Genomic DNA, 26379 nt, shown 5'->3' with positions numbered 1-26379 from the left:
CACTGAATGCACTTAACTACAAGAGACTGTTGGACCGAGGCTGCTCAGAGTGACTGTGCTTTCTTGAGTTAAATCGGGCTCCTGTGCTGCAAGCAACAGTCCTCAGAGCAGCCAGAGCGCACACTACAAACCCACTGACCTGGTAACGCTGTGTGTACACACACACACACTGACACACACAATAATAGAACACAGCAATAGAAAGAAGTCAGCCAATTCTTTTCACAAGTGCACCAAGAAAATACAAGAGCAGGCGATGGGCAAGTGAACGGACACACACACACACACACACATCAAACCTCTGACTGGCTCAAGTGGACATGTGATATTTGTAATGTATTGATCGGATCACATGTAGTGAAGCAGTGACCACGATGCACATTTTGTACTTTAAAAAGTCATTTTGTTATTAAAGGAGAACTTGAATTTCATTCATTGTGAATATCATACTTGAACTCACACACAACGGCTGTTTCCCAATTCAGGGTCTGCATCCTTCGGAGGACGCAGGCGCCTACGTGGTCTCCGGAGGCCGTGTCCTCCGGAGGATCCTCAACCTTTGGTAAATGGGACGGTCTAGCCTTCAAAGCACTTCCAGATTGCGTCATTTTACTGTTGAAAAAAATAAGCCTGCAAAGCATTTTGGGATATGTGAGGCCACGAAGGATGGTAGCGATGCATCCTCCGAATTCAGGCGAAAGGAGGACGCATTTGAAGGACCCTTCGAATTTTGGCGAATTGGGACAGCCTTCTCGCAGCGTTGTGACCTAAGCGGCCTTACAATGCGCACTCCGAAGGATGCAGACCCTGAATTGGGAAACAGCCAATGTGTCAGTCTGCTCCTAACTAAGTGTACAAAACAAGATGGCTGTTGGGGTGGCCTGAAAAGATTCTTATTTACAAAAAGGGGGCAGTGCAGAAAAACTTTCAGAACCTCCGCTTTAACTGACGGTGCGATCAAACATGGACGGCCCATGACTTCCCCTCTGTGACCTGCTGTTTCTAACTATCCAACAAACTGTAAACTGCGTTATTGATTAGACCGACAACTGACAGTACAGGTACAAGAAACACCAACACTCGCTCGAATTGATTTCTGTGTAAAACAGCTTGTAAAAAGACTCTGGATGCTCATAAATCAGAGCACTTAAAGAAGACAAATAAACAGAGAACGTCTTAATCTATAAAATCACAGCACTGTTTCATTAATGAGGAACAAGTGGCGTTACCTTTCCAAAGTCTCGAACATCGAAGAGATCGAAGGCTTCAAACAAATCACTTTTCTTCATCCCAAACACGTCGCAGCAGGAAGTCAGAAACGTCCGAATGTTCTTCAGGCACAGAAACTGCAACAGGCAGAGACGGACACTCGTTAGTTCAGCATGGCTGCCTCCTTCCATCAATCAATCAATCAATCAATCCATCAATGTTTGTTTATATAGAACTTTTCATACAATATATGAACACAAAGTGCTTTCCAAAGATACCCCCCCCCCACACACACACAAATGATGTCATACATCTATACAGCAAGAGAATTACATGGGCCTGCTTCAATATTGATCATAATAATCTAATGTGATGTATCTCATCTGTTTAATCACTATGCAAAGGCTGTAAAAATGTCTAAAAATAAATGTGGTTCTGGGCTAAGAATAGGGGCATATAGGCAGAAGATAATCCAAAGAAACAACGACAATATTTACTGTATGCAGAGAAAGCAGAAATTATCTGAATAAATAAATAACAAAACACTCTTAATAGAAACAAGGTGAAGCTGGGTGTGTTCTTCCACAAACTTGTATTTACAGTGTGATGACAGCAGAGAGAAAAAATGAGGCTGAACCACAAACTTCACAGAGTGAAAATGAAAACTGAAAGTTTTACAGTGTGAAATGAAACCAGCAGCTCTGTTCTCTGTCAGTGTCACTTCCTGTTAGGATCCTAAGGCTCAGTGGGAAAATCATAAAGATGGTTAAACCCTGACTTACTCCCACTAAAAGACTCAAATAAAAACATACAGTATTTAAATCAGCAGTCACAGCGAGAGGGTCATTTGTCATTTATTAAACCACTGTATTTATGACTAAAGTAGAAAGTGCTCATGTGCAGTAAAAAACGGAGCAGTAAGAAGATTCTTGAGTGCAGATAGGCTCCTTTTTTTATCACAGCAGCACATCGTGGAGACGCCTGTAATCACTCCACCGCCCCCTGAGGCCCCGTTTGTCTGCAGAGGAAATGCATGAACATAATGGCTGTGCACCACCACCACCACCACCGCTGCCACCGCCACACTTCTGAGCACACTGCTGCACATACGTTAAAAAAAAAATCTGCATTAAAGAGGGCAGGTTAAGGATCAAATAAGCTAGGATCCTCTAAAACTGGCACTGAGCTACCTCGCTCCACATTATTTTAATATCTCTCATTTCTCCTTTGAGCCATGGATCAGCCCACACAGTACAAAAATAACACTTCTGGGTGCACTTTCATCACACTACGCTGCACTCTTGTCCTCCAGTCCATTACCTTCATGCCCTTGTTTCCACTTCTAAGATCGCAGGTCAGAGGGGCACAATAAAGACGGACCATTTCAAACCCAGAGCACACACACACACGCTCACATGGCCTACAGCTGCAGGCTACGACTGTCCATTGCTTTCACTGTCTGTGAAGAAGACGAGTGCATGTGCACTCACAGAGCACATGCACACCGAAGCAGTCTATAACAGGACAGAGCAGCAGATCTGAAAAAATCTGAAATTATTAGACGTACTCATGTTAAAAATGATCCATATCATTGATGAGTTCCTTAAGAAGGCCTGATAAGATCTAATCTGATCATGCTGCTGCGCAGGAAGTCTACTTATTGCAGAGGTGTATCTATACTTATTTACAGGCACAGACATCACTTCCAGTTAACAACAAATAAAGATGCTTTTCTCAGAACATCTTCCTCTCTGTCTCCTTTTGCAGAGCGTCCTGGGATCAGTGGTGATTTTAACTATGTGGCTCCAAACTGCACCCTGCTGCACAAACTGCACACGTTTCCTTACTGATGGGTGGATCAAAGACAGGATTTTATCAGGCCTCTCCAGTGGCAGAAGAAGAAATACGCGTACGCAGAGGTCAAGTCCGGGACCCCTGTCGTTAGGATACACAGGAACATTTAACACTTTTGTGACTGCTGATGTAAAGACAATGAAAAGTTAAGTTCATTTGGATTCTTCAGAGGAAACAGGGCTGGAGGAGACATCTGTCAGTTCACTGTGTTCTGTGTGATCACAATCTTGCCCTCAGCTGCACATCCTTACAATGTATGGGTCTATTATGGAACCATGAAATAACCAAATGAGTATTAGACCTTTAAAAACTCAATTATAGGTGTTGTTTACATGTGAACTGTAAAAAAAAAATAAACAAACAAACAAACTTTTCTGCTTGTTTTGTGTGACACCTCATTCTGTGGTCAGTTTGTTTAACCTGTAGCTGCAGGTGTAGCTTCTTTAAGCGCATGTTTATTCAGTAAATTAACTCGGCTTCGCCTGAATAACAGTTTTATATTAACATATAGCGTGACTGTGGGTGCGAACACGTTCGATTCCTCCGCGTGCCGGCTCTGCCGTGTTCTTGTCGCCCACCCCTAAGTTGCTGTGACAGAAATGATCAGCGTACCTGTGACATCTGCGGCCTGAGATTGATCTCCTTCAGGTTGATGGTGTGGGGTCTCAGGTTGTTGAGCAGCTGGCAGAGCAGGACCCCGTCCCGCAGGGTCTGCGCCAAGTCAAACACCTGCGCCGTCTCCGCGGTCACCCGGTGGTTCGCCGGCAGCACGTTGCAGCTGATCAGCCACATCGCGCATTGCCTCCAGTACTCCATGTCGGTGCGAAGCTGAAGCTGCCGTGACAGGGTCGAGAAAAGTTTTTGTTTGGTTTGTATTTTAGGAGTGTGCCCGGCATGACATCAGACGCTGCGCTGCGCTCCGTGCCGTCCGCTCGTCGCCTCTCCAAACTCCAGCATCGCCTCTGGAGGACGCGCAGAGTCGCTGCAGCTTTATGAGAGCTGCTGCACACAGATGGGGGGCGGCAGCCGTGAAACCCCCTGTAACTGTTGAACTTCCCCTTCCTTCTTCTGTGATATTTCCACAGAGGTCGACGTAACTGTGAATAGACACTTTTTTAGAAACAATCACATTACCTCCTAACTTCTAAAATGAGTTACATTACACCTGCAGAATGTGCGAAACTCTGCAGAAGCGTGTGATGCGTTTGGGTGTTTTTGCACAGATCGCAGTATCAGGTGTTCCTCCGGTCCAGTGTGTAGGCTACAAAGTTAGTATTTATTAAACTATTAGAATGTTGGGTTTGCTTTTCAGAATCAGAATCAGAATGACTTTATTTATCCCGGAGAGGAAATTCTTTTTTGTTACAGACAATAGAAATTAAAGATAAATTAAAGTATGAAATTGAAATATATAATAAATATCTAAATACCTAGATAGCATTTAAATCCCTGAGTTGTATCTAAAGAAGAAGAAACATATTTACTACTGTATAAAAACCTTTACGGTGTAAAGTACCTGTATGAATGTACAGTGTCTGAGTGACTGTTACAGTTCAGACTTCAGTAGTTTGATTGAGACAGGCAGGAGTGACTTCCCGTGTCTCTCAGTGGTGCATCGTGGGAGTCGGAGTCTGTTGCTGAACGAGCTCCTGTAGCTGGTCAGTACAGTGTGGAGTGGGTGAGAGGGACAGTCCAGTATGGCCTTCATCCTCCTCTGACACACCTCTGTCAGAGGGTCCAGGTCCTCTCCTACAACATGGCCGCCTTCCTGATGATTCTGTTGAGTCTGTTGATGTCCCTCACCCTCAGACTGCTGCCCCAGCAGACAGCAGCATACATGATGGCACTGGCCACCACAGACTCATAGAACATCCTCAGCATCGTCCTGCAGATGTTGAAGGACCTCAGCTGCCTCAGAAAGTAGAGGCGACTCTGGCCCTTCCTGTAAACTGTGTCCATGTTCTTACTCCAGTCCAGTTTGTGGTCCAAGTGCATTCCCAGGTATTTGTACTCCTCCACCACCTCCACACTGACCCCTTTGATGCTGGTAGGGGTCACTGGAGCCTTTGTAATCTGTGGATCTATACAGTTAATGATTATTTACAATATTTTCATTTATTTGTATGGATTATTCTATAAGCTTTTTTAATAATTTAGTTTTTTTAAATAATATATAAAATATCAAATCAATAGATCCTCCTATCTGGGAAGCTACAAAGGATGTACTTTTTATGTGGCTCACTGACAATACACAGAATAAACAGCTGTTTATTCTGTGAGATTTTGCAGTCATTCTCTCACAGTTAGTCACTCACAGCTGACATTCCATTTGGATTATAAACAGGTGACTGTAATCTCAAGTCTTTGTGGTAAATAGGCTCTTCTGTATAGTCATGAGTAGGTGGAAAGGAATCAAGGAATCGCTGTAGATTGCCCCCATTATGTCTGTGACATAAACACAGGAAGGAAGCCGAGGAACTGTGCAGCTTCTGTAAGTAGGAAAATATGTGTATATATGTGCAATACTAAACAAAAAACTAAAACAGGAAGAACTTATAGAGTGTGTCCACTGACATACTTTTGATTATTAAGTATGATTGATCACCAGCTGTACAAATAGATTTACTGCCCAATATCCCCCAACTGTCATGTTAATAATATAACACTAAACAATAAATCAATGGTCTCCTTATTGACTGGGAAAGTCAATTTAAGTGCCAATAAACATATATATAAATTAGAGAATTATATTAAATTATTATTATTTAGCCAACATTCATTTCATTTCATTTTTTAAAACTATATATTTTAAAACAATTATTATTATTATTATTATTATTATTGTTGTTGTTGTTGTTGTTGTTGTTGTTGTTGTTGTTGTTGTTGTTATTGTTATTATTATTATTATCAATGTTGTTATAATCTTTTCGCTAACTTCCGGTTGAAAAAAAAAACAAGCGACCACGACACCGGAAATGGAACTACACAAAAAAAAAGAAGCTGAACCGTCAAAACATAAACAGAGCAGTCAACCTTGTGTGAGCGCAGCTAGCTCGCATTATAGTCTCCCTTTTTATAAGACAAACAAAGCTATATGCGGGCATTCCTAATGTCGTGTATTTTCCATCAGAGAATTCCCTGTCGAGGCACTTAGCTGAACTGCTGAGTAGTGAGGTGGAGAAAATAATTCTGCAATAAAGATTAGGACTAAACTAAGAAGTACGCCTCGTCGGGCCTGCGAGTAGAGGTAACGCTAGCTATGCTATGTTAGCAAGTTGAAGCAATGCTAGCTGTCTGCTCCATTTCTCTTGACAAGCAGCTGATCAGTTGTTCAGCACTCTGACAGCTGCATGTTAGTTTCGATATTTGTTAGCCGCATACATGCTAATTAGCGTTAGCTCATATACATAACAATGGCATGTAGTCGTGCGATCGCAGTTTTACAGAGGACAGTGCACTATTAAACGCGAAAGAGGAAAAAAACGGAGCTTTAATTCGGCCTTTGAGCCAGCTAGCGTGCGAGTTAGTTTATTTATGTCGGTACATTTTGCGGTTTTATGATGTAAAATTAGCCTTATGGTTAGTTTTTTAATGCTGCGAAGCTAACAGGTAACTTGACACACGGCACTCAGTGTGGAGTCGATAGTTGACAGTAGTTTGTCTGCTTATTTATGCATTTATGAATGTTGTTTGCTAATTTGAGGAAGTTGACAGCTTGGCTACTGAGCAACATTATTATTGTTTGTTTGTGTTTGTGTGTGTGTGTGTCACTCAAAGGTTCTACCTCGGGTCGACGCAGGACAAAGGAGACAGAATGGCTGAAGCTGACGGCAAATCCACTGTGCTTAACGGTAAAGGATCAGTGCTAGAAAGCACCTCACTAGTTATATTGACCATAACAGTGCAGGCAGCCATGCTCCTCAGGGCGCCAGCGTTAACCAGAGGAAATGCTTGGCTTTTAAAGGTGGCTCTGACGAAAAGGAGCCTGGAGAAGATCCACACAAGGACGAGGATGCCTCTGGAAGCAAAGATGGACAAACACAGTCTTCCTCTCCAGATGGTAAACATGTTCTTAAAGTTTAATATCTCCCTGGAAAACTCATGCTTCGTATGTTTAGTTTGTTGCTTCTTGTTCTTCACTCTCTCTTCTTTCTTACGTTTTTTTTGGCGCAGCGTATCTTGAGCATACATTGACCGATTTCAGCCATTCAACTATCAAAATGTTCATCTCACAGAGGACATTCAAGTTGTTTTTCAAAAAATTATAATTTTTCCAATATTAAGCAATTTCGGTGTCATTTTTAACATGGGAGTCTATGAGAGAGCCCTTCATCTGCCAAAAGTATCTCCTCCTACAAATTTCAAGCTACAGACTCCAGTTTAGTCTTAAAACGCTCATTAGATGCTGCTCTATCAAACTTGTATTCAGAATTTTCTAATTCCGAATCGTTTCCGCACACCAGGCTCTCAAAGTTGGAGTGGTTTTTGAGGTCTCCTTTGCTGTTACCATGGTGACAGGCTGACACACAGAGGCATACAAAGCTCTGATTTGCTCTGATTCTCCAGCAATTCAGAGCAATCCTTCACATCAGCATTCAAAGCAATGCTTCAGCTGCAGCAATCAAACTGGCATTTTCTTCAGGAAATGCCCTTTTCTAGTTTGCTTTTTTATGTCTACACTCATAGTTATTTGTTTCAGTCTTGTAGCTTAACGCTGATACATTCAGTTTGATTGTGGTGTTTCTCATTAATACTTTGTAAGATGGAATTTGTGCTGTAGATTTGCACCTTTTGTTGTGTCTCCCACTGGGACTGTGTTGCCTTAACCTTATCCTGGCCTTTCCTATTTCTGTAGCTCCCAAAGACACAGCAGAGGCATCTGGAGACAAACCTATGCCAGATGCAGAAGGAGAGACCGGAGATGACGGAGAGGAGGACGAAGACACAGACAGCATGGACGGCAGCGGCCTCTACTCCCTGACGGAGGATGGCGAAAGGGAGAGTGAGGGAGGGAGACGAGAGAGAGTCAAAGAAAAAGATGGCGGGAAGAGGGCAGCTAGGAAGAGGAACAGACCTGGCGGTGGCACCACCCATTCCTCCAGCTCAGATGAGGATGATGATGAAGATGAAGAACAGAAAGATGATGATGATGATGATGACGATGAGGCTATGGAGGCGTGGTTGGGAGCAGAGCTCCGTGATCTGCGTGGCCCTGTGTGGCGGGCGGTGCCCTCGCTGCGCTCCAGGGAGATCGGCAGGGACTCGCATCAGTTCGTGAGGCGCGTGTGTGGAGCCCGCGGCCTTGTGCAGAGGCTGGAGCTCCAGGGTCGCCTAGAAAGGCACACTGGCTGCGTCAACACGTTGCACTTCAACCCATCAGGCACACGTCTGGCATCAGGGAGTGATGACCTGAGGGTGGTGATCTGGGACTGGGCCATCCGCCGCGCAGAGCTGGAGTTTGACAGTGGACACAAGAGCAATGTGTTTCAGGTGAGGGAAGACGATTACTGATTATGTTTTTTTTAATCAATTTAATGCAGTAAAAGCACATTGAAGTGTAATTGAATTCATTTCACACAGGCAAAGTTCCTGCCTCACAGCGGAGACTCCACCTTGGCCATGTGTGCACGTGACGGTCAGATCAGGGTGGCAGAACTGTCGGCCACGCAGCGCTGCAAGAACACAAAGCGGGTAGCACAGCACAAAGGGGCAGCACACAAGGTGAGTGTGTTTGCGCCATAAAATCTCCAAAGGCGAATCACAGTCTGTCTCATGTGTTTTCATTTCATTTCATTTCAGCTGGCCCTGGAGCCGGACTCGCCCTGCTCCTTTCTGTCCGCCGGAGAGGACGCTGTGGTGTTCGGTATTGACCTGCGTCTAGATCGTCCCGCCAAGTAAGTGATGGAGTCAGTGGTCAACATTTAGACATGCTGCAGAATTGGTGAATGATGTGTGTCAGGGTTGATGAATGTCTGCTTGTAAACAATTCATCTATCTTTGTCACTTTTTTTTTGCTTCACTGTGTGACAGTAAACTGGTGGTGGTGAAGGAGGGTGATAAAAAAGTGGGACTGTACACCATCTTTGTCAACCCAGCAAAGACACACCAGTTTGCCGTTGGTGGGAGAGATCAGTATGTGAGGTATGTGCCAGGCTGTGCTGCTTGTTAAATCACTTGTAATATCACTAACATGATGTTTGATCGTTTAGATTTTCCTTTTTTTTTTCTAGGATCTATGACCAGAGGAAGATTAATGAAAATGAAAACAACGGTGTCCTAAAAAAGTTCTGTCCTTCACATCTGGTGTCCAGTGAGTCTAAAACCAACATAACCTGCCTTGTGTACAGTCACGACGGCACGGGTAAGAAAAAAACAACAACAAAAAACACTTCAATAATCAAAGCAGTGTATGGAAAATGTGTTTTACTTCTCCAAGCACAGCAAAAACAAGACAGCTGGAACAGCTTTCATGCTCCGTGTATAGAAATAATTGAATATCCCTTTGGCATGATTTCATTTCCCTCCACTCTCCATAATCTGGGTAATCTGATTATCCTTGTATCATTTCTCATTGTGCTATGAACAATATTTATTGAAAATAATGAGGTGCTTGCTTGATTCATCGTCTCAACATTCCCAGACCTCTTCCCTTACTGTGATGCAACCACCATGCAACATCTGTGATGCTCCTCACTTTTCACTGAATACATCAATAAGGCTGAATGAAGCAGCAGTTAAAAGAACATCTTTATCCTGTTCTGTGTGCTCAGAGCTCCTGGCTAGTTACAATGACGAAGACATCTACCTGTTTGACTCCAACCACAGCGACGGGGCAGACTATCTCAGGAGATACAAGGGACACCGCAACAATGCCACTGGTATTAAGCTCAGACTGACATTTTTAGAAATAAAACATTTATAGGGTGGTGTCAGGCTGACTTGACTCTCTCCCCTTCTGTTGTGGCCTCTGCCTTAACAGTGAAGGGGGTGAACTTCTACGGGCCATGCAGTGAGTTTGTGGTCAGCGGCAGTGACTGTGGACACATCTACCTGTGGGACAAGTACTCCGCACGCATCGTCCAGTTCATGGAGGGAGACAGAGGAGGAGTGGTGAGTCACAGCACTTTTACAATCACTTTAAATGGACTTCTTGTTCTCTGCGGTGGATTTGCATTAGTCATCTTTTTTCCCTATCCTCAACAAGGTGAACTGTCTGGAGCCACATCCTCATCTGCCAGGGATGGCCACCAGTGGGCTGGACCACGACATCAAACTGTGGGCCCCCACAGCTGAAACCCCGACAGGACTCAAGGGTCTGAAAGAGGTATTATGCCATTTGTTTCTGAAGCATTGTGCGGGCTGACATTTTAACAAATCCAGTTCAACCTCTTTGTCTGAAAGTGAAGGTGAATGTGTCCAAACACAATAATCCACTTGTAGTATAACACATAGGCTTTTGTGTATTAAGCTAACAAAATGTTTGTAAGCGTAGGTGATGATGTGTTCTTGCATGTATGTAAGTCCTGAAAAAGAAACGGATCTTTCCATCACGCTCATCACACATGATTTGTTGTGACTCGTTGCGAAGGTGATGAAGAAAAACAAGCGGGAACGCGATGAGGACAGCGTGCGCCACGGCGACCAGTACGACACCCAGCTGCTGTGGTTCCTGATGAGACACATGAGGAACAGACGACCTCCAAGGGTAAGCTCTTAGACCAAGTCTAGAGACATAAGGAGAGCCTTTAGTTAATGACAATAAAATGCTATTAATTTAATAAAGAAAGAGCAGGGAAGTGATTTTACAGACAGTTCGACTCTATTAGTTATTATACAACAAGAGGTCTTCTTTGGAGAAACCCAAACAGGGAAAATGCCATACCATTCAGTAACTGACAAGATTTTGATACTGATGTTGACTTCATCTCTGCTGTAGACCACGTTCTAGAGCTCACAGAATTTTACTTGAATCCACCAACCTATCAATGACTCCTTGAATTCCTGCCTTATTGATCTCAATACTTAATCTCTCATTACTGTCTGCCTCGATCCAGGCCCGCCGTGAAGGTGCCGATGCAGACACAGATGAGTCCTGGAGCTCTCCAGATTCCTCAGATGAAGAAGAAGGAGGTCCAGACCACGTCCAGTGCATGTCATCTTGAGCCACACATACATATTTATACACACACGCACACACACACACACACACACACACGCACACACACACACACACACACACACATACATTTACACACTTTATTGCCCTTGAATTGATGCACATAGGCAAGCACTATTGACACACTGGCACACTCAAACACTGACGAGCCACAGGTTGTTTTTTTTTTTTGTTTTTTTACACACTTACAGATTAAACACACATTTTCTTAAACATACTGTTGAAGCAGAGTGACAGATGCTTAACACCTGGTTTCCCAGCAGTGTGCGAAGTGGCGACTACAGACTGCATACACACTTCCAGAATCCTGATTTTGTTATGAGAACTGTTTGAAAGGGTTAAGTGAGTGCTTACATCCCTATAAAACCACTCGGAGGCTGCTGCTTGTCCGTACATTCTCTCTCTCTGTTGTGCTCTGCCTCACCCCAGAACAGTGTACTGTGCGTGTATGGCAACAAGCAGCTCCGATCTTAGAACATCTGTAGTAAGCTATACATCACCAGCACACAATACCCCCCCCTCTCTCTCTCTTAGTAACTCACCCCCTGCTCTCAAGCTTTCTGATGAAGAGGGGCTCGGCTGGGAGAAAGGGCAGCAGGCTTATACCCTCAAATCCATCCCCTAAATGTGACTTCCTTTAAGATTTGAACTCTTGAGAGAGGGGACGCCCACCTCCTCTCTGCATCGCCCCAGTCTCATGCTGATTTTTTTTTTCTTCTGTTTTTGTTTTTGGCCGTGAGCTTGAGCAGCTAAGTTGCGTTTATCACACATTTGCTCCCAGAGAACTACTAAATTCTCGACATGCTGCCCCTCCACTCCTCGTTCCAGCGCCCGCCTCCATCATTGCTGAGTGCACTGTGAATCAGGGATGCTTTAGTTTGAGATGTGCACTAAGTGTGTGGATTATTTTTTTTTATTTTTTTTGTAGGAAGAAGAGCTGTTGTCGTGTATCTATCATAGGAAAAAATCCACAGTCGACTTTTATTTTGTGTCTTTGAGTCGGGGGATATTTTGCACTTAAGCGTTTTTTTGACTGAGGAGAGGCGCTTTCCTTTTGCTTCCAGCAGCCTTTCCTCGCTTCTTTCTTCCTCCCTCGCTCTCTCATTCAAAAAAAAACTCATCTTTGACAGTAAATCTACAGTTCACATCGCAGCGTGAACATAAACATGGAGAGATAGATGTTGCTCAGCATGTGTATAGAATATACGAACTGATTCTTAGGCTCTGTTGGGGGAACTGTGTAATCTTTTAAAGAGCCAGAACTGACCTGGTTCAATCAAAATTGAAACACTGCCTGAGCCAGCTGAGATTTGAGTGAAGGACTGAGGACTGCATGTGTTTGTGTGGTTACTTAGAGGAATCGTTTTGCGTTTTGGGATATGAGCTTGTTGGTTTTTTCGTACAGGGTAACTTGTGTCTCCTACTTGTAGGTCTCAAAATGAGATATCTAGACATCTATCTACCTGGCAACAAGACAGACAAGTCAAAATGTGTAACTATTCCTTTAAAGTTCTTCTTGTGATGTCTGGAACATTTGAGCTAGGTCGGATGTTTGCAGCGGGGCAGCAACACCACCTTTCCTGCCTGCGCTGCGTTAACATGTGCTACAAAGATGAGGACATGGTGAGGGAGGGACGACAGAGTCGATATGCTTGCCAGTCATTTGTTGTGTGAGAGCGATAAAGTCCAGCTTTTCTCATTTTCTATGAGAAGTGTAGTTAGTTGAATTTATATGTACATATATAAATATATATTAAAACTGTAAAAAAACAAACAAAAAAACTACTTTAGCAAATGCTGTTTGACTTCAGAAAAAGAAAAAAAGAGATGTCAAAACATTTGATTGGTATTGATGCAGAGGTTTATATTCTATATGAGGACAAAGTACTTTTAAAATCCAGAGGAGAAAAAAAAAAAACAAGTCTTGACCTGTTTTTGTTTTTGTTTTTTTTCCGTTCATCTCTGTTATAAACAGAACTGCTGTCATTTCAAGTATTAAAAGTTTTCTTTTTTTCTTGTTCAAGGAAAAAAAAAAAGCAGTGTTTCCTTTCTAGATCTTCATCATCTATGATTTGAGACCGTTCTATCCACATGTTCCCACTGGCTATTTTTGGCATCTTGTATACATAATAAGGCTTTTGATGAACAATTGTTCTTTTTCCATCACTGCCTAATATTGCGTTCTACCGGTTCAGTTGGAAATATGTATGATTCGTGCAATAAACAAAAAGACAGTGATGTTGTCACTTTATGGTGCCTTTTTTTTAACTTGTTCAACATATTGATTCCTGGTGTGAGGCAGGCTGGGGTCTGTCTGCACATACTCCCCATGCAGACGTGGGTTTTCTTCGGGTACCCAGGCTTCCTCCCACACACCAAAGACGTGCATCTTAGGTTAATTGATTCTATGGTAAATCAGGTGTGATTGGTTGTTTGTCTCCGTTAGCCTTGCACTGACTGACTGCCACCCTGTTAAGGCCTTTGACAGTTTGTCAGGGTGTACCCTGACTTCTCACCCATTGACAGCTGGGACAGGCTTCAGCCAGTGACCCTGTAGTCACAGTGGGTTCAGAAAATGGATGTTCTTTTACTGATCTGTTAAACTTTGAATTCAGACCAAACATTTCCTGCACTTAAAGTAATTTAGAGACGGATTTACAGAGAAAACAAAATATTGATTTTAGGTATCAGACCTTTTAAAAGCACAAAAAAGCTTAGACAGCTGTTGCTTTATGACTAAGTTAACTAGAAAAAGGCATTTCCTGAAGAAAATGCCAGTTTGATTGCTGCAGCTGAAGCATTGCTTTGAATGCTGATGTGAAGGATTGCTCTGAATTGCTGGAGAATCAGAGCAAGTCAGAGCTTTGTATGCCTCTGTGTGTCAGCCTGTCACCATGGTAACAGCAGAGGAGACCTCAAAAACCACTCCAACTTTGAGAGCCTGGTGTGCGGAAACGATTCGGAAATAGAACATTTTGAATACAAGTTTAATAGAGCAGTATCTAATGAGCGTTTTAAGACTAAACTGGAGTCTGTAGCTTGAAATTTGTAGGAGGAGATACATTTGGCAGATGACCCTCAGTGAAGGGCTCTCTCATAGACTCCCATGTTAAAAATGACACCAAAATTGCTTAATATTTGAAAAATTATAATTTTTTGAAAAAAAATTTGAAGTTGACCCAGAATGTCCTCTGTGAGATGAACATTTTGATAGTTGAATGGCTTATACGTTAGAATAAGAGGGTGGAGAACAATAGTTAAGTTGCCTAGCAACAGCAATCAAACTAATAAATCAGGTCTCTTCATATTGAAAAAGAAACATTATTACCAGGTAATACAGTGAATAAACGGCTATTGTCTGATATCCAATATATGAGAAGCCAATACGGCTGCAGTCAAAAAGGCCTTTTTATGAATGAACATGCGTTCCTCAGTTCTGCAGGTTGCAAAGACTCTTAGAAAAACCTTAACAGGACAATGATACATCATCTCAACATGTGTTTATTCAACAGGTCAAACTCATTCGGGCATTGACAACATAGAAACTCACAGTCGCACCAAAACCTGTCCCGCCGCTTCACACAAACATTTACATGAACAAAGAGGTGTCTTATCTGTAAACCTGACTGAGCAGATAGATGCACATCAGCTATGAAAGCACATGTTCAGACACCAGTAAAGCTGAAACGATCTTATTACAACACTCATCCTCTCACTCATCACACAAAAACAAAAGTCACAGGGACAGCAGCTGAGAAAAGAAGCTGGAAGAAATGCAGCCCTTTACAATGCACCCCATTTGATCGAATGTGATTAACTGATCAGATTTTATTGCAGTACAAATGAAACAAATGTCTTTTGATTCTACAGGGAGCTAGTTTCTATCTCCCAAACACAGGAGGCAACAGTCTTCTATCCCGTCTCGGTCCATCTGTTCCGACTTCCTGCTCCCACCTCGTGCATGTGGGAGATGTGATCTAGCCTATCAAATGCAATCCACCACAACATAGTGCAGACATAAATATTAAAAGAGGCACTATCATGGGCTTTCGCTTGTTACTCCACTTAAACCGAAGTGTTCTCGCACAAATCGCACCGATAAGAATCTGAAGGCACAGGAGGCAGTGTCGGGTGTTATTCTTTGTACTCCAGAAACTGCTGCAGTCTTTTCCGATGCTCTGCCGCTATCTGAACAGCGCTGAGGATTACACACAGACAGTTAGTCAGTATAGTATATATTCTTAGATAGATTTTAATCACAGGCACACTTACTTTAAGTGATCTCCAAACGTTGTGGTTATCCTGTAGATGGCAGTCTTGAGCGTAGCCCTGAGAGCAAAGCGCAGTGTTTTGTAGGTTGAGTCCGTTATGCTGCTGGTGGACCTGATGGGCTTACTGGATGCGTGCGGCAGCTTGAAGTGTCGATCTACAGCCTGAAGAACACAGCTGCAGTTAGTGTGTGTGCATCTTTACGCCGCAATATTGTGTTATCTACATCTATGCAGCAGAGTCACGACATCCTGTTGCTGGTAAGCGGAGTAAACCTGCATGTCTGAAGAAAGACGTTTAAATGTTACCATTTACTAACTCGGATGTATTTTGTACTGATTCACCATCTCTACTAAATTTGAAGAAATTACATCAAAGTGTTCCTTAAATATGTTAAAAAAAAACAGGATTTACAGACAAAGAGTCAACACTAAGGCCTAACAAAAACTTTATTACTCCACACAGCCTCCGAAAACGCACGACTGAATGTGACACAACTAGCATGAAGTTCCTCGGGTGCATTATAAGTGTTGGAAGATGCTCTTTAAACAGGTGAGATCAAATCACCATTTCCTGCCATTCAAGTGACAGACTTTGTTTCCAGGCAACGGACACATGTTGGATCATGGATAAAAAGCCACAACTTACATCTTGTAGGACCAGCATGGAGTTTAGGATTCTAGGTAACGTTGTCTGTACAACCCCAAATTGGTCTTCTGTGAAAGAGGCTTGAACAAGGTAAGACAGCCCTGAATGGAGAAGGAATGAGAGAAATGGATGAAGACATGGGTTTCAGCAGATTGCATCAAAAAATCGGAAGAACCTCTCAGCCTACCTTCTAAAGCCCAGATGTGCGCCTGGCTGTCAGCAAACAGAGCCTGACTGGAGGCTTCTGGAAGCTGCAGGACACAATGTTAGTTTGGAGGAGTTCTCTTTAATGGACACAAGTGGATTCAAACCGTGTCAGTTGGAAGTGTTTCTGTGAGACTACGCTACAGCATGCAGGTGTGAATAAAAAGGAAGAACCCCAGAAAGCAAAGCAGACTAACCGGCTTCTACATAAAGGAAGTGGTGCAACACAAGTATGACATTTAGCTCCGATATCATCATTAAAACAAGATTTTCCAACATGATTAACACAGCTTTTTTATAGTACTCTGCATCACTATATTAAAAACTTCAAGGCACACATGTTACACGACTCCTTATTTCAAGCTTTTAAAGTAATTAGTATGGTTCATTCTAACAGCTAGATGGATGGAAAAGAGCTACATTAGTAATGCCTGCACGGGGAGGCCCACAGCTAAATTAGTGATGCCTGCACGTAAGGAAGTTAGATTTGTTACACTCCAGATGAAAATCTACTGTGTCAGCATGCAGGAGCCCCTCAGTGTTCAGAAGCTTAGGGGAGATATGCATGCACATGCCACACATCCTTACCTTGTTAAACAAATACATTATCAGCACCCGCTTTGCCAAGAAATTTTTAACCTGAATGGGACAATTAAGGTGTAGAGGTGTGGTGGTGTTAAAACTGGGCAACATCATGTATGAACAGGTCATGGATTTTCACACTGTGCTCATACGTATTTCATACACTCATTTCACTTAGTATGTAGTTAATAGGTGAATGATACAGCTCAACTTTGCTTTGTATTAAAGTTTTAGTACCTGTTCCTTTTTGTTCTGGAGGAACTGAGTCAGAAAACTTGGTTTGGAAGGTTCCTGCTTGGGACTGGGAACTGAGGCGGGGGATGGTGGGGGACTGCCGTTGACCTGTGAATCTGTATCAAGACACAAAGTGTGCAACAACAGTCAGAGATCGATCACAATCATGTAAAAGTGTGAAGCGCCAGCTGCTGCTAAAACTCGTCGTAAAGCCTCTGTATGAGCGGAGTGACCTGATGGCTTCCATTGTTCCCTCCTCACCTGTGGATGTGGACCAGAGTTTTGGTACCCTCCTCATAATGTGTGGGCTCTGCACTGTGCCATGCCACGGGGAGCACTGTTCCACAGGAGCAGTGAGACGACGCAGGGCAGGAGAGGCAAAGGGGCTGTCCAGGTCAGGAGTGAAGGGCGCAGTCAAGGGGCTCTGTGGGCCGCCAATAACGGAGCGGGCGAAGACTGAAGCTGGAGTTTTCATCAGAAGAGTGGGCCTGGGACTCATCAAGTCTTCTGTACCTGAGGTTACTTTGAGGATTTTAAAGACAATACAAATGAAACCCTTCCTTAACATACAGTCATCCAGGTTCAAGTTTTCACTCGTATCAACAATGTACCTGATGTCTCAGATGAAGTCCTCTCACTCCCACTTGACAGTGATTTAGCCCTGCCATTGGTTGCTACAGTATCATGATAGGCTACAAGTCTCTGGGTCAGATCAGCCAGCAGAGACATACACTCTTTACTGATGGCGTTCCAGTTATGAGGATGGCCTCCTGAGAAGAGCAGATATGAAAAAAAATGAACACATGTGTCTTTAAACAAGAAAAGTAAAAACCAAAGGTCGTTCTCTGACCTGGCTGACTCAGACTGAAGACTTCACTGCGTCGTGATGGAGAATGTTGAGACAGCAGAGCCAAGTCTTGCAGGGCTAGGAACTACCGTTTGAGGAGAGAAAAGGAAAATTAACCAACATTTCATTTTCAGGGTGTATGAAAAAACAGGAGAAATCCACAGGTGGCTTCACTGACCTTTAATATCATCGGCTGCTTGTCAGTAACAACTTTGGGAAGACACTGGTGGGCATCTTCAGTAAAAGATGACTGTACAGGAAAACTGTACACCTAAAAAAAAAAGTACATCTAAATGTATTACTCCTGGAATGTATACTTGTAACTACTTGATTCCTACATGTAACACAGCCAAGTCTGTTGCTCTACAGATCGTATACCAAAGCTTTGACAATGCTGCCCCCTAGTGTCAATAAATAATTAAAAACCCAACAAGTATCATGCTCTCAGCTTTAGATGATCAGCTCATTATGAACAGCATTTAATTAAAACAACTTTCCTTACAACATAGACATTTCACCTCTACTGTAGCCCAGCGAGACATTTGTTTTTAAATATTAAAAGCTTGTGTAAATCTTTTACTGGTACACATACCTCAGTGACAAAGATCCGAAAGAGCAGAAGGGTCATGTACCATGTGAAGAGAAGGAAGGTGGCACTGATCCAGAGGTGGTAAAGCAACGAGAGGTCAAGCAGCCCAGTTATACTGTCGAGAGCATGGACAGAGCTGTAGGGGGGAGATCACATGCAAACACTTGTTTTACATAGGTCCATACACCAGCCAGCATTTTTAATGTTATCTACAAACTACATGTACCTGTTCAAATGAAGATTCAGCGTTTTACAGATCCATGCTCGTGGAATGTATCCTGTTCATAATACAAAAGGATATTTAACCACTTAGGAGTGAATTTGAGCTAAAAAAAGACTTAAGCAATTGAGGCTGTGTTACATTTTAATCATAAACAGATCACTTACCCAGAAAGAAATACACAACAATGTAGTTCCTGACGGAGTAAAGTGCTTGAATGGCGCTGCACTTCACCACCAAAGGCAGGGATCCCTTAAAGCGAAGGTATTTGTATTGCTGGGAAAAAGGTGAAGAAAAACAAGACATAAGGCATCTTTTATACCAAAACTCTCCTTGCATTTCCAAATCTACCATTCGGTGAAAAAACTACCTGTACTGTCTGGAAGGACACGTAGTTCATGTTGTGGATCACACCCAGCAGACTGTGAGAGAATCCAACAAAGGCTCCCGCCAGCAAAAAGACGAGATGATACTCATTCAGACACATCTGAGGATGACTGTCAGGGTTGAAAATACAACATGGCAGTTAGACTACAGTGGGATATATTGTGGTAGTGTTTGTGCCGTTACCTGCTTACCCATCACTGGGGTGAGTACACTGGTAGCCGAGGGTCTCGTATCTAAAACCGATGGTGAGGGCACAGCACCAAGCCACAACCATTCCCATGATACAGTGGACCAGGGAGTTGACAAACTGGCGCGGGTGGAGAAGTTGGCCTAACAGAGCAATTTTTGAGCAGGCAATAGTTGGAATAACTAAAAAGACAAGAAAACATTATTATAGCAAATATAGTCAATTGTAACAACTATAATAACCCCAAGGAAATAGCTGCTACTCACCTGTGTAATACTCCAAGTTCAGGAAACCAATGATGAGGATCACACCACACAGCAGGATGAAGGAGAAGATGGTACTCGCACTTGTCAGCAAGGAAAGACATTCTGTGGGGGAAAAAACAGAAGTTTAGGGTTATCCCAGCTTCACATAGCTCTTAATAAAGTTTCGAAATGAGTGGTGACTGACCTGATATCGTCTGGATAGGGTGGAGAAGACTGAACTTGCTGAGGATCACAAAAACGGCTGTGGTGGGTGGCAACAACAGGACAGCCCAAGCAATACTGGCAGCAGCTCTCCAACAAATGACCTGATCAGAGCATACATGATGAAGACACAACCGGTTCACCTACAAGCAGTAACTCTTAACACATATAAAGCTGATGAAAGCAATCTGCTGTCTGTACAGGTATGAACGCAGGCAAAGCCCAGGACATATAACGAATAAAGTGAACAACAGTTTCAAGCAGGCAACAGCGTATTTTGGTTTGATAATCATGTTTGCAAGCGTTCTGTATATCTGAAAAATTAATCCTGACATTTTTTTCTACTTCATTTTCTCCTCCTGTAACTTTTTAAAAAAAAATACCGTCTAGAAAACAACAAACTGAAAACACTGCCGTTAGCTAGCATAAACAGATTAACTTGTGGTTAGCATGCTAGCGCACGCTACACATTCTTTATGATTACAAAAGCAGCAAAGAAAGGAAAAAACGACTCACCTTGCGGACAAACCAACAACTTTGCTCTGTAGAAAACATGTTGTTTGGTTATACGGAAAGCTAACCGGTGATTTAAAAACGTCTTGGGCTCTCCGGCTGTCAAACTATTTACATCGGTTTCCCATATCGCGCCACATGCATTCAAAGGACCTCTGAAGGACCCCAACTAAAGGCTGTCCATCCTACTGCCTGCTAGAATTTCATTTCCATATTATGGATTGCGTTAAATACTGCTTGATAAACATAAAACAAATGTAAAAAAAAAATGTATTATGTAAAATTGATTACATTTATTTACATCAGAAACATCAACTTAAAAATGTTTTAAGGCTTAAATGACAGATTGAAAAATGTAGGTTTCATTTGAATGATACAAATGCATTATCACATTAATTTACACTAAAACAAGCCATTAAAAAAATTGTATCTTATTCTGTAATTTGCAGACACATTATTTATATATATATATATATATATATATATATATATATATATATATATATATATATATATATATATATATATATATATATCTTAGAGCCAGTAGCTGTCAGTCAGTTCTCAATTCCTTTAGTTTCATCATGCACGAAAGCTTTCTTGTCATGATGATAGCCATTTCCATAAGCAGGAAAACTGTGTTTATCCAAAACAGTCTTTTTGTCATTGTCTCGAGAAAATGACTTGGTCTCAAAAGCATTGACTGGAAGCTTTTGAGAGGAGCTGACGGACATCTCAGTCTGAACAGCTTTATGGATGAATGGTTTCTGTCCAGGTTTCTGGGTAATTGCAGGGAGGGTGAGCTGCTCCCGCTGGGTCTTCTTGTCTTCCCACAGCTTCAGCAGACGCCGCTGATTGTTTGTCATATCCTTAAGATTCTGCTGCAATGACAGCACCTGATCCTCTAAAAGTGTTTTGGAGGTGACTGTGTTTGCCAATTCAGACGTCAAGTCGTCAATGGTCAGACTCAGTTTCCCAGCCTTCTCCATCAGGGAATTGCACTCACGGTCCTTTTCGTGCAAGTCGTTGATTATGTCCTTGGTAGTCTTTCCGTTGAACTTTGGGTTGCACTCAAGTCCAATTTCAGTGCGCAGAGTCTTCACTTGTTTCCTCAGCTCTTTGTTGTCCATGGTCAAGGTCTTCAGTTTCTGTTTCAGAGCCTCAGTGGAACGCATCCTCGACTCATACTGTCGGAGTTTCTCTCTCAGGGCGCTCTCTCTGTGGATGGCATCATCTCTTTCCTTTCTGCACTTCTCTAAAAGTTTCAGCGTCTCAAACTTTGACACTTTTTCACCTTTGCCATTTGATGTGGCCATCCTGTGAAAAAGTCTCAAATGTAAAATATTTAAAAGAAAATTAAAAAGACATGTCTTGTTTAAAATGCTCCAATAGTCCTTGAGAGTGTAGCGCTGATAAATCCACAAACACAAGCAGCTGCCTGCATGTCTGAGACTGAGGCAGGTGACATTCCTCTTACAGGGTTATCTGTTTGACAGGCAGCTCCAGTGTAACTCAAAGCTGAGGCTAGAATGACCATTAATTAGGGCGCCACCATCCCTTTGACACCGTTTCAAGTGACACAATTTTTTTTTTCTATTTTGTTAATTAATCTAAAAACTTTGCTCTCGTTAATCAGTGGAAATATTAAACACACTCATCCCCTGCAAGTCCTGCGTGTACGCTCCTGACACGCAGACATGTAACATTTTCCACTGCGGCTGATCTGTGCATCCAAAAACGGCGGTGACACTGTAGATTCTATCAGTGTGCTGAACCTCACGACAGTTTAGATGGATGACTTGGAAAAACAGCAGCAGCGGCCAAATGTTCACTTTTAGAGTTGGACGCTCCCTTTGAAATGTTGGGAGTTATGGCTATTAGTTACATTTTAATTATTTAAAATGTTCAACTTGTTGAAATGGACTGGCAGCATTCAATGCAGCCAGGAGCTGAGAGAAACAGTCACGTTGACTACACGTGCTGGAGCCGGGGTGCTTTAAGGTAGTCGAAGCTCAATAGCTCGCTAAATAAAATGAGAAAAAACATTCTGAGCATTTTTATGAAGCATCTCTTCAGTTTTTAGATAGACACAATCTTTTTTTTTTTTTTTTTTTTTTACAAGTTTAATGTGGATTTAAAGCACTTTTCACATTTTAATTTAAACATGAACAGTTTTCATTATTATATTTAAGACACAAACGTCTTTGAGGGAATTTTCTGATGTAAACAGGCACAACTCTAAATCAATCATAACAATAACATTCATAATAAATGATTTCCAAAATAAAAGCCTGTCCCACAATAACCATCATTTTATTTATATCTGTCTAATGTACTACAATCACAAATTGTTTTAAAAATTTGTTTAAAAAAACAAAGTAGCTACGCAATCTTTTGACAGTTTAAGGTGAGTTTTTGGCATTAGTTTTGGGCACTTGTGGTCTAATAGTGTGTAAAATACAATAGTCCCTTAGCATTGTTGTGCAATTTGCACAAGCCACTTCCCATTAAGGTTGTATATAAAATGCATAATATACAAAATGCTAGTGATCCCATTGGTTATCTAAATATTTTAACATATACCTTAAAAAAAGTGTAAAACTACCATATTAAATGGGATTTAGTGTGCAGTATAACTCCATACCCCATTTATCTTTAAGCAGGTTTAGGACCCATCCGAATAGAAATAACAAACTTGGTGCTAGTATCCTTTTTATAGAGGTCATGCAGTTAAACCAAGCACACACACACACACTGGGTTTTAAGGTGTGAAGCCATAATATCCGAGCTCCTCTGAAATCCAGACGTGCCATGAGATCATCAACACAGCAACCTGATTCTCTCTAATAAGGCAACAGGAGAACCTGCAATTTAAAAAAAAGAATAACACTTGCTTTGGGAAGGAGAAATCATGTAAAGGAAGTCCGGTATCAGATGTTGGATTCTAGCAGGTCAAAAAGACACACACACACACACATAAGCCGAAGGCATTAAAATAGGTCAGCGATGTTGACCTAATACTGCAGGAGAAGAGTTTTCTCAAATTCCCTACACGACCATCACATGTCTCTACCTTGTCCTGACATAGTGACCTGCAGGAGAAGAGTTTTCTCCTGCAGGTCACTATGTCAGGACATGGTAGAGACATGTGATGGTCGTGTAGGGAATTTGTACAATGAGAGCATAGCTTAAAAAGCTTATGTGTCGGTATTGTTTACCTTCAGACAATGCAGGGCTTTCACGGTGTCTTGACTGCATCTGTAGGTGGAGAACTATGAACGGGCATTCTTTGGCTTGGACTGCTAAAGAAGTAGGCCTGAAAAGAAGTGCAGCAGTGTCAAAGAAGGACCGACAAGAAAAAAAAGAGAGAAGTCGATCAATCAAGACCTAGACCCAGACTGTCTGTGTGTAAGTGTGCAGCAAAATGCCGAGTGTTAGAAAGAAGAATACAGCATTCCCGCAAATCCATTCATCTTTGTCAGCCTTCAGACGCTGCCTTACTTTGTAGACTAATTACACGGATGTGACAAGACATAGGACACCTCTGTGGACCTGACAGTATTCATATTAAGAAGTGCACTAACGGTCCATTCTCACACCCATTAGTGAATGCGGTCACAGTTTCCATTGAAAAGGCTCTTAGTGCCCAGAGGGAGTTAACTTGACACTATCAGGTGCATTCATTTCCCAGAAGCCCATTGGGGAAAGACACGCAAAAATGTCAGTGTAGTGTAATCAGTGATTGGCGTGGACAAGCTGGGTCAATTTTGAGATCACCGAGAACAAAATGAGAGTGAGTCAATGAATCAACGTTATCTGAGGTCAGGCTGAATCAATTGGATTAGTGCAGAGAGACAGCATGCCAAAGAAGGACAATGAATGATATATCTAATTTCCTCAAACTGATTTCTTTTCCCCATCTCTCAAATTTGGAATTAAGTGTATGTAAAATTAGCAGCAAAGCACTCACCTTACAACCGACGGCCAGCAGGACGTTGAGCAAAACAATGGCTGACATGATGGCAATGATAACTTTAGGGTGGTCATCCCTGACAGCAGGCCAGAAGGTCAGGGCCAGAACTGAGCCGGAGAGGCAGAGCGCCACCACAATGGAGCACCACCTCAGCCATTCGAATGGAAGGATCCACAGGACCTGAGAGGACAGCAGAGCATTATGTATGTTAGGGAAATGTTACAAATCCTATCATTTTTCATAAGAGAACTGTCACACAGCTGCTATTGAAAATTTTTTTCCAGCCAATTCAAGGGAAGTGGGGCTGTATGCAGCACCTGTCCATAAGCAGTGTACTGTCTACACTAGATGGCAACATGAGGCTCTGTTTACAGCCCATTACCGTTTTTGTCAATGGAGTCTGGTGGCTCTGAAGACAGCATTGATGCTAATGAGTTAATTCTGTCATTTGAGAAAAGAAAGATCCAGGACTCACCACTGCAGGAATGTAAATTGAAAGCGAGTATCCGTACACACAGACAATCTCCATAAAGGAGTACGACACCAAGTTCATGACCTTGTTGTTTCTCCATAGCAGCAAACCCCAGAGGGCAAGAGGCACAAACCAAGCATAGCTGAAGATCGCCGTCGCAGCAATGGTCACTGCAAAAGACAAGGGAAACAATGGAAACTGAATGAATACTCTCCCTCCCAAATTTGGTGTGACCTATTAATTTAATGAACATTACCTTTTCGGAACTCTGGTGTATATTTATATTTCGGATTGCCAAACTGCGTCAGGAAGGTGGATATGTTTCCGCTGATTGCAATAGCAAACACAAGAGTGGTGCAGATCCAGAACGGTCCTGAAAGTTACAAACATAAACTGTGTCTTTCTGCAAAAATACGTGTCACAAACTCAAAATTTAAACTGTGTCAGAGCTAACCATAAAGATCCGGATTTCTACGGAGGTGGGAATGAATAAAGTTTTTTCCAGGCCAAGGCAGCACTGATCCAACGATCCTTTCCTTCACCTGTAAAAAAAATAATACACATTGTAAGCTGAGCAACACTACATTTGTTCTCGAGAGGTTTACATAACATCCATAAACATATTACGTCAATGGCCTCGATGTCAAAAAACTTCTGGTAGTACTCAAACGTCCAGAAAGGGACACTTTTCTTTTGTCCAGAGAGAAGCTGCAAGTAAAAGACAACATGTTTCTGTAAATAGTCAGTGAAAACTGTAGAAGTTCCATCTAAGTACAGGTCTTGTCCTGACCTCTTCCTGGTCATCATTGCCCAAAGTGTCCCCATCTTCATCTGCAGCGAAGCCTGCAGCATTTCTTTGCTTGTGTGGCTTCACATCTTCATCTTCGATGCTGATGGTTGTTGCATCTCTGTTGGCCTCCAGCAGATTTCCAGCTTCCTCAAATTCTGATATGATTATGGCATAGATAAGATATAAACAAAAATATGAATCAAGGTGTAGGACCCAAATAAACATACAAAACACTGAGGAAGACACTCACCCTTAAACTGAAATGGATCACTTGTCGACGCCATTGGCACAGTCAGTCAGTATCTCGAGAATCTACCAGCAGGTTTGAGTTAATGTTGCACAGAGGCAACAACTTAATCTCAGAAAGCTGTCGAGTAAAGAATCACAACTTTTTAACCCTTATTTTCCCTGTGTGCGATTTGTAAACAACAATAAACAACACAGGAAAAAGACACAAGTTAGCTAAGCAAATCTTCACTTGACAGCTCACCAACATCTACTCAGATAAAGTTTCTAACATAACAAAGGCTCAAATATAGCAAGTATTTCGTTAATATGCTGAAAATCCAGTAAATTGTTCTAGTTATTTATCTTTAACAACAGAAGCTTACCGAGGTAATCTCAAAAACTTGTAAAAATCATGTCACTTGTGTCCGCTCGGTTAGCGTCGCCTGCGTGGAGCAGGACAAACCAGCCGTGTAAACAAGACTACTTCCTGTTCCCACACGTTTTCAAAATAAGAGCGTCGTGTTTTGTTT

General features: G+C 42.2%; 5 protein-coding genes across 8 annotated transcripts in view; 1 reads left to right on the top strand and 4 right to left on the bottom strand.

The window, feature by feature from the left end:
* LOC114449618 (guanine nucleotide exchange factor VAV3-like) overlaps nt 1-4012 on the bottom strand; it is a 42287-nt gene extending 38275 nt beyond the window's left edge. For both annotated transcript variants that reach the window (XM_028427426.1, XM_028427427.1), the window contains exons 1-2: nt 3676-4012; nt 1230-1346 (exon numbers count right to left, since the gene is read on the bottom strand). In XM_028427426.1, coding sequence (XP_028283227.1) covers nt 1230-1346; nt 3676-3879 — 321 coding nt within the window. In that variant the 5' untranslated portion in view covers nt 3880-4012. The remainder of the gene's footprint in view (nt 1-1229; nt 1347-3675) is intronic.
* Nucleotides 4013-6044: 2032 nt separating this feature from the next.
* dcaf8 (DDB1 and CUL4 associated factor 8) lies at nt 6045-13478 on the top strand. 2 transcript variants are annotated; one of them, XM_028427799.1, is made up of 13 exons: nt 6045-6310; nt 6841-6914; nt 7028-7123; nt 7919-8553; nt 8644-8784; nt 8863-8957; nt 9094-9204; nt 9294-9424; nt 9834-9941; nt 10043-10173; nt 10268-10387; nt 10652-10768; nt 11118-13478. In XM_028427799.1, exons 2-13 carry the CDS (start codon nt 6878-6880, stop codon nt 11223-11225), a joined length of 1830 nt encoding a protein of 609 aa, XP_028283600.1. In that variant the 5' UTR covers nt 6045-6310; nt 6841-6877; the 3' UTR covers nt 11226-13478. The 2 variants fall into 2 exon arrangements, with proteins under 2 accessions (XP_028283600.1, XP_028283601.1); XM_028427800.1 differs by lacking the exon at nt 6045-6310 and adding an exon at nt 6359-6672.
* A 1569-nt stretch (nt 13479-15047) lies between these two features.
* ndc1 (NDC1 transmembrane nucleoporin) lies at nt 15048-20545 on the bottom strand. Its single transcript, XM_028427316.1, has 18 exons — nt 20390-20545; nt 19857-19977; nt 19673-19774; nt 19411-19588; nt 19203-19329; nt 19000-19108; nt 18839-18890; nt 18616-18748; nt 18202-18294; nt 18027-18108; nt 17788-17946; nt 17438-17698; nt 17180-17292; nt 16949-16999; nt 16344-16407; nt 16157-16257; nt 15512-15672; nt 15048-15437 (listed from the first exon to the last, which is right to left on the bottom strand). Exons 1-18 carry the CDS (start codon nt 20426-20428, stop codon nt 15374-15376), a joined length of 2010 nt encoding a protein of 669 aa, XP_028283117.1. The 5' UTR covers nt 20429-20545; the 3' UTR covers nt 15048-15373.
* A 398-nt stretch (nt 20546-20943) lies between these two features.
* LOC114449630 (uncharacterized) lies at nt 20944-22318 on the bottom strand. Its single transcript, XM_028427440.1, has one exon. The coding sequence runs from the start codon at nt 21700-21702 to the stop codon at nt 20944-20946; it is 759 nt and encodes a 252-aa protein (XP_028283241.1). The 5' UTR covers nt 21703-22318.
* Nucleotides 22319-22499: 181 nt separating this feature from the next.
* On the bottom strand, nt 22500-26341 carry yipf1 (Yip1 domain family, member 1). Of its 2 annotated transcripts, none has more exons than XM_028428261.1 (10): nt 26233-26341; nt 25872-25988; nt 25622-25776; nt 25459-25539; nt 25286-25373; nt 25088-25204; nt 24835-25001; nt 24357-24539; nt 23605-23702; nt 22500-23330 (listed from the first exon to the last, which is right to left on the bottom strand). In XM_028428261.1, the coding sequence occupies exons 2-9, from the start codon at nt 25903-25905 to the stop codon at nt 23625-23627; spliced, it is 903 nt and encodes a 300-aa protein (XP_028284062.1). In that variant the 5' UTR covers nt 25906-25988; nt 26233-26341; the 3' UTR covers nt 22500-23330; nt 23605-23624. The 2 variants fall into 2 exon arrangements, with proteins under 2 accessions (XP_028284062.1, XP_028284061.1); XM_028428260.1 differs by having other exon boundaries at nt 22500-23250.
* Between the last annotated feature and the right edge of the window lie 38 nt (nt 26342-26379).

Source organism: Parambassis ranga, chromosome 17, assembly GCF_900634625.1.
Source record: "Parambassis ranga chromosome 17, fParRan2.1, whole genome shotgun sequence".
NCBI classification, from domain to species: domain Eukaryota; kingdom Metazoa; phylum Chordata; class Actinopteri; family Ambassidae; genus Parambassis; species Parambassis ranga.
This window is presented reverse-complemented; position numbering and strand designations above follow the sequence as displayed.

Excerpts from the sequence above, each read along its gene's own strand:
- ndc1 (XM_028427316.1), bottom strand. The coding sequence starts at position 20,428 with ATGTTTTCTACAGAGCAAAGTTGTTGGTTTGTCCGCAAG. Across the intron at positions 19,330-19,410 it reads TGTACTCACCCCAGTGATGG|TCATCCTCAGATGTGTCTGA; the intron begins GTAAGCAGGTAA and ends CAACCCTGACAG. Across the intron at positions 18,749-18,838 it reads CTGAATCTTCATTTGAACAG|CTCTGTCCATGCTCTCGACA; the intron begins GTACATGTAGTT and ends TCCCCCCTACAG.
- LOC114449630 (XM_028427440.1), bottom strand. The coding sequence starts at position 21,702 with ATGGCCACATCAAATGGCAAAGGTGAAAAAGTGTCAAAGTTTGAGACG.
- yipf1 (XM_028428261.1), bottom strand. The coding sequence starts at position 25,905 with ATGGCGTCGACAAGTGATCCATTTCAGTTTAAGG. Across the intron at positions 25,205-25,285 it reads TAGAAATCCGGATCTTTATG|GACCGTTCTGGATCTGCACC; the intron begins GTTAGCTCTGAC and ends TGTAACTTTCAG. Across the intron at positions 23,703-24,356 it reads TGCTGGCCGTCGGTTGTAAG|GCCTACTTCTTTAGCAGTCC; the intron begins GTGAGTGCTTTG and ends ACTTCTTTTCAG.
- dcaf8 (XM_028427799.1), top strand. The coding sequence starts at position 6,878 with ATGGCTGAAGCTGACGGCAAATCCACTGTGCTTAACG. Across the intron at positions 9,205-9,293 it reads GGGAGAGATCAGTATGTGAG|GATCTATGACCAGAGGAAGA; the intron begins GTATGTGCCAGG and ends TTTTTTTTCTAG. Across the intron at positions 10,388-10,651 it reads GACTCAAGGGTCTGAAAGAG|GTGATGAAGAAAAACAAGCG; the intron begins GTATTATGCCAT and ends CTCGTTGCGAAG.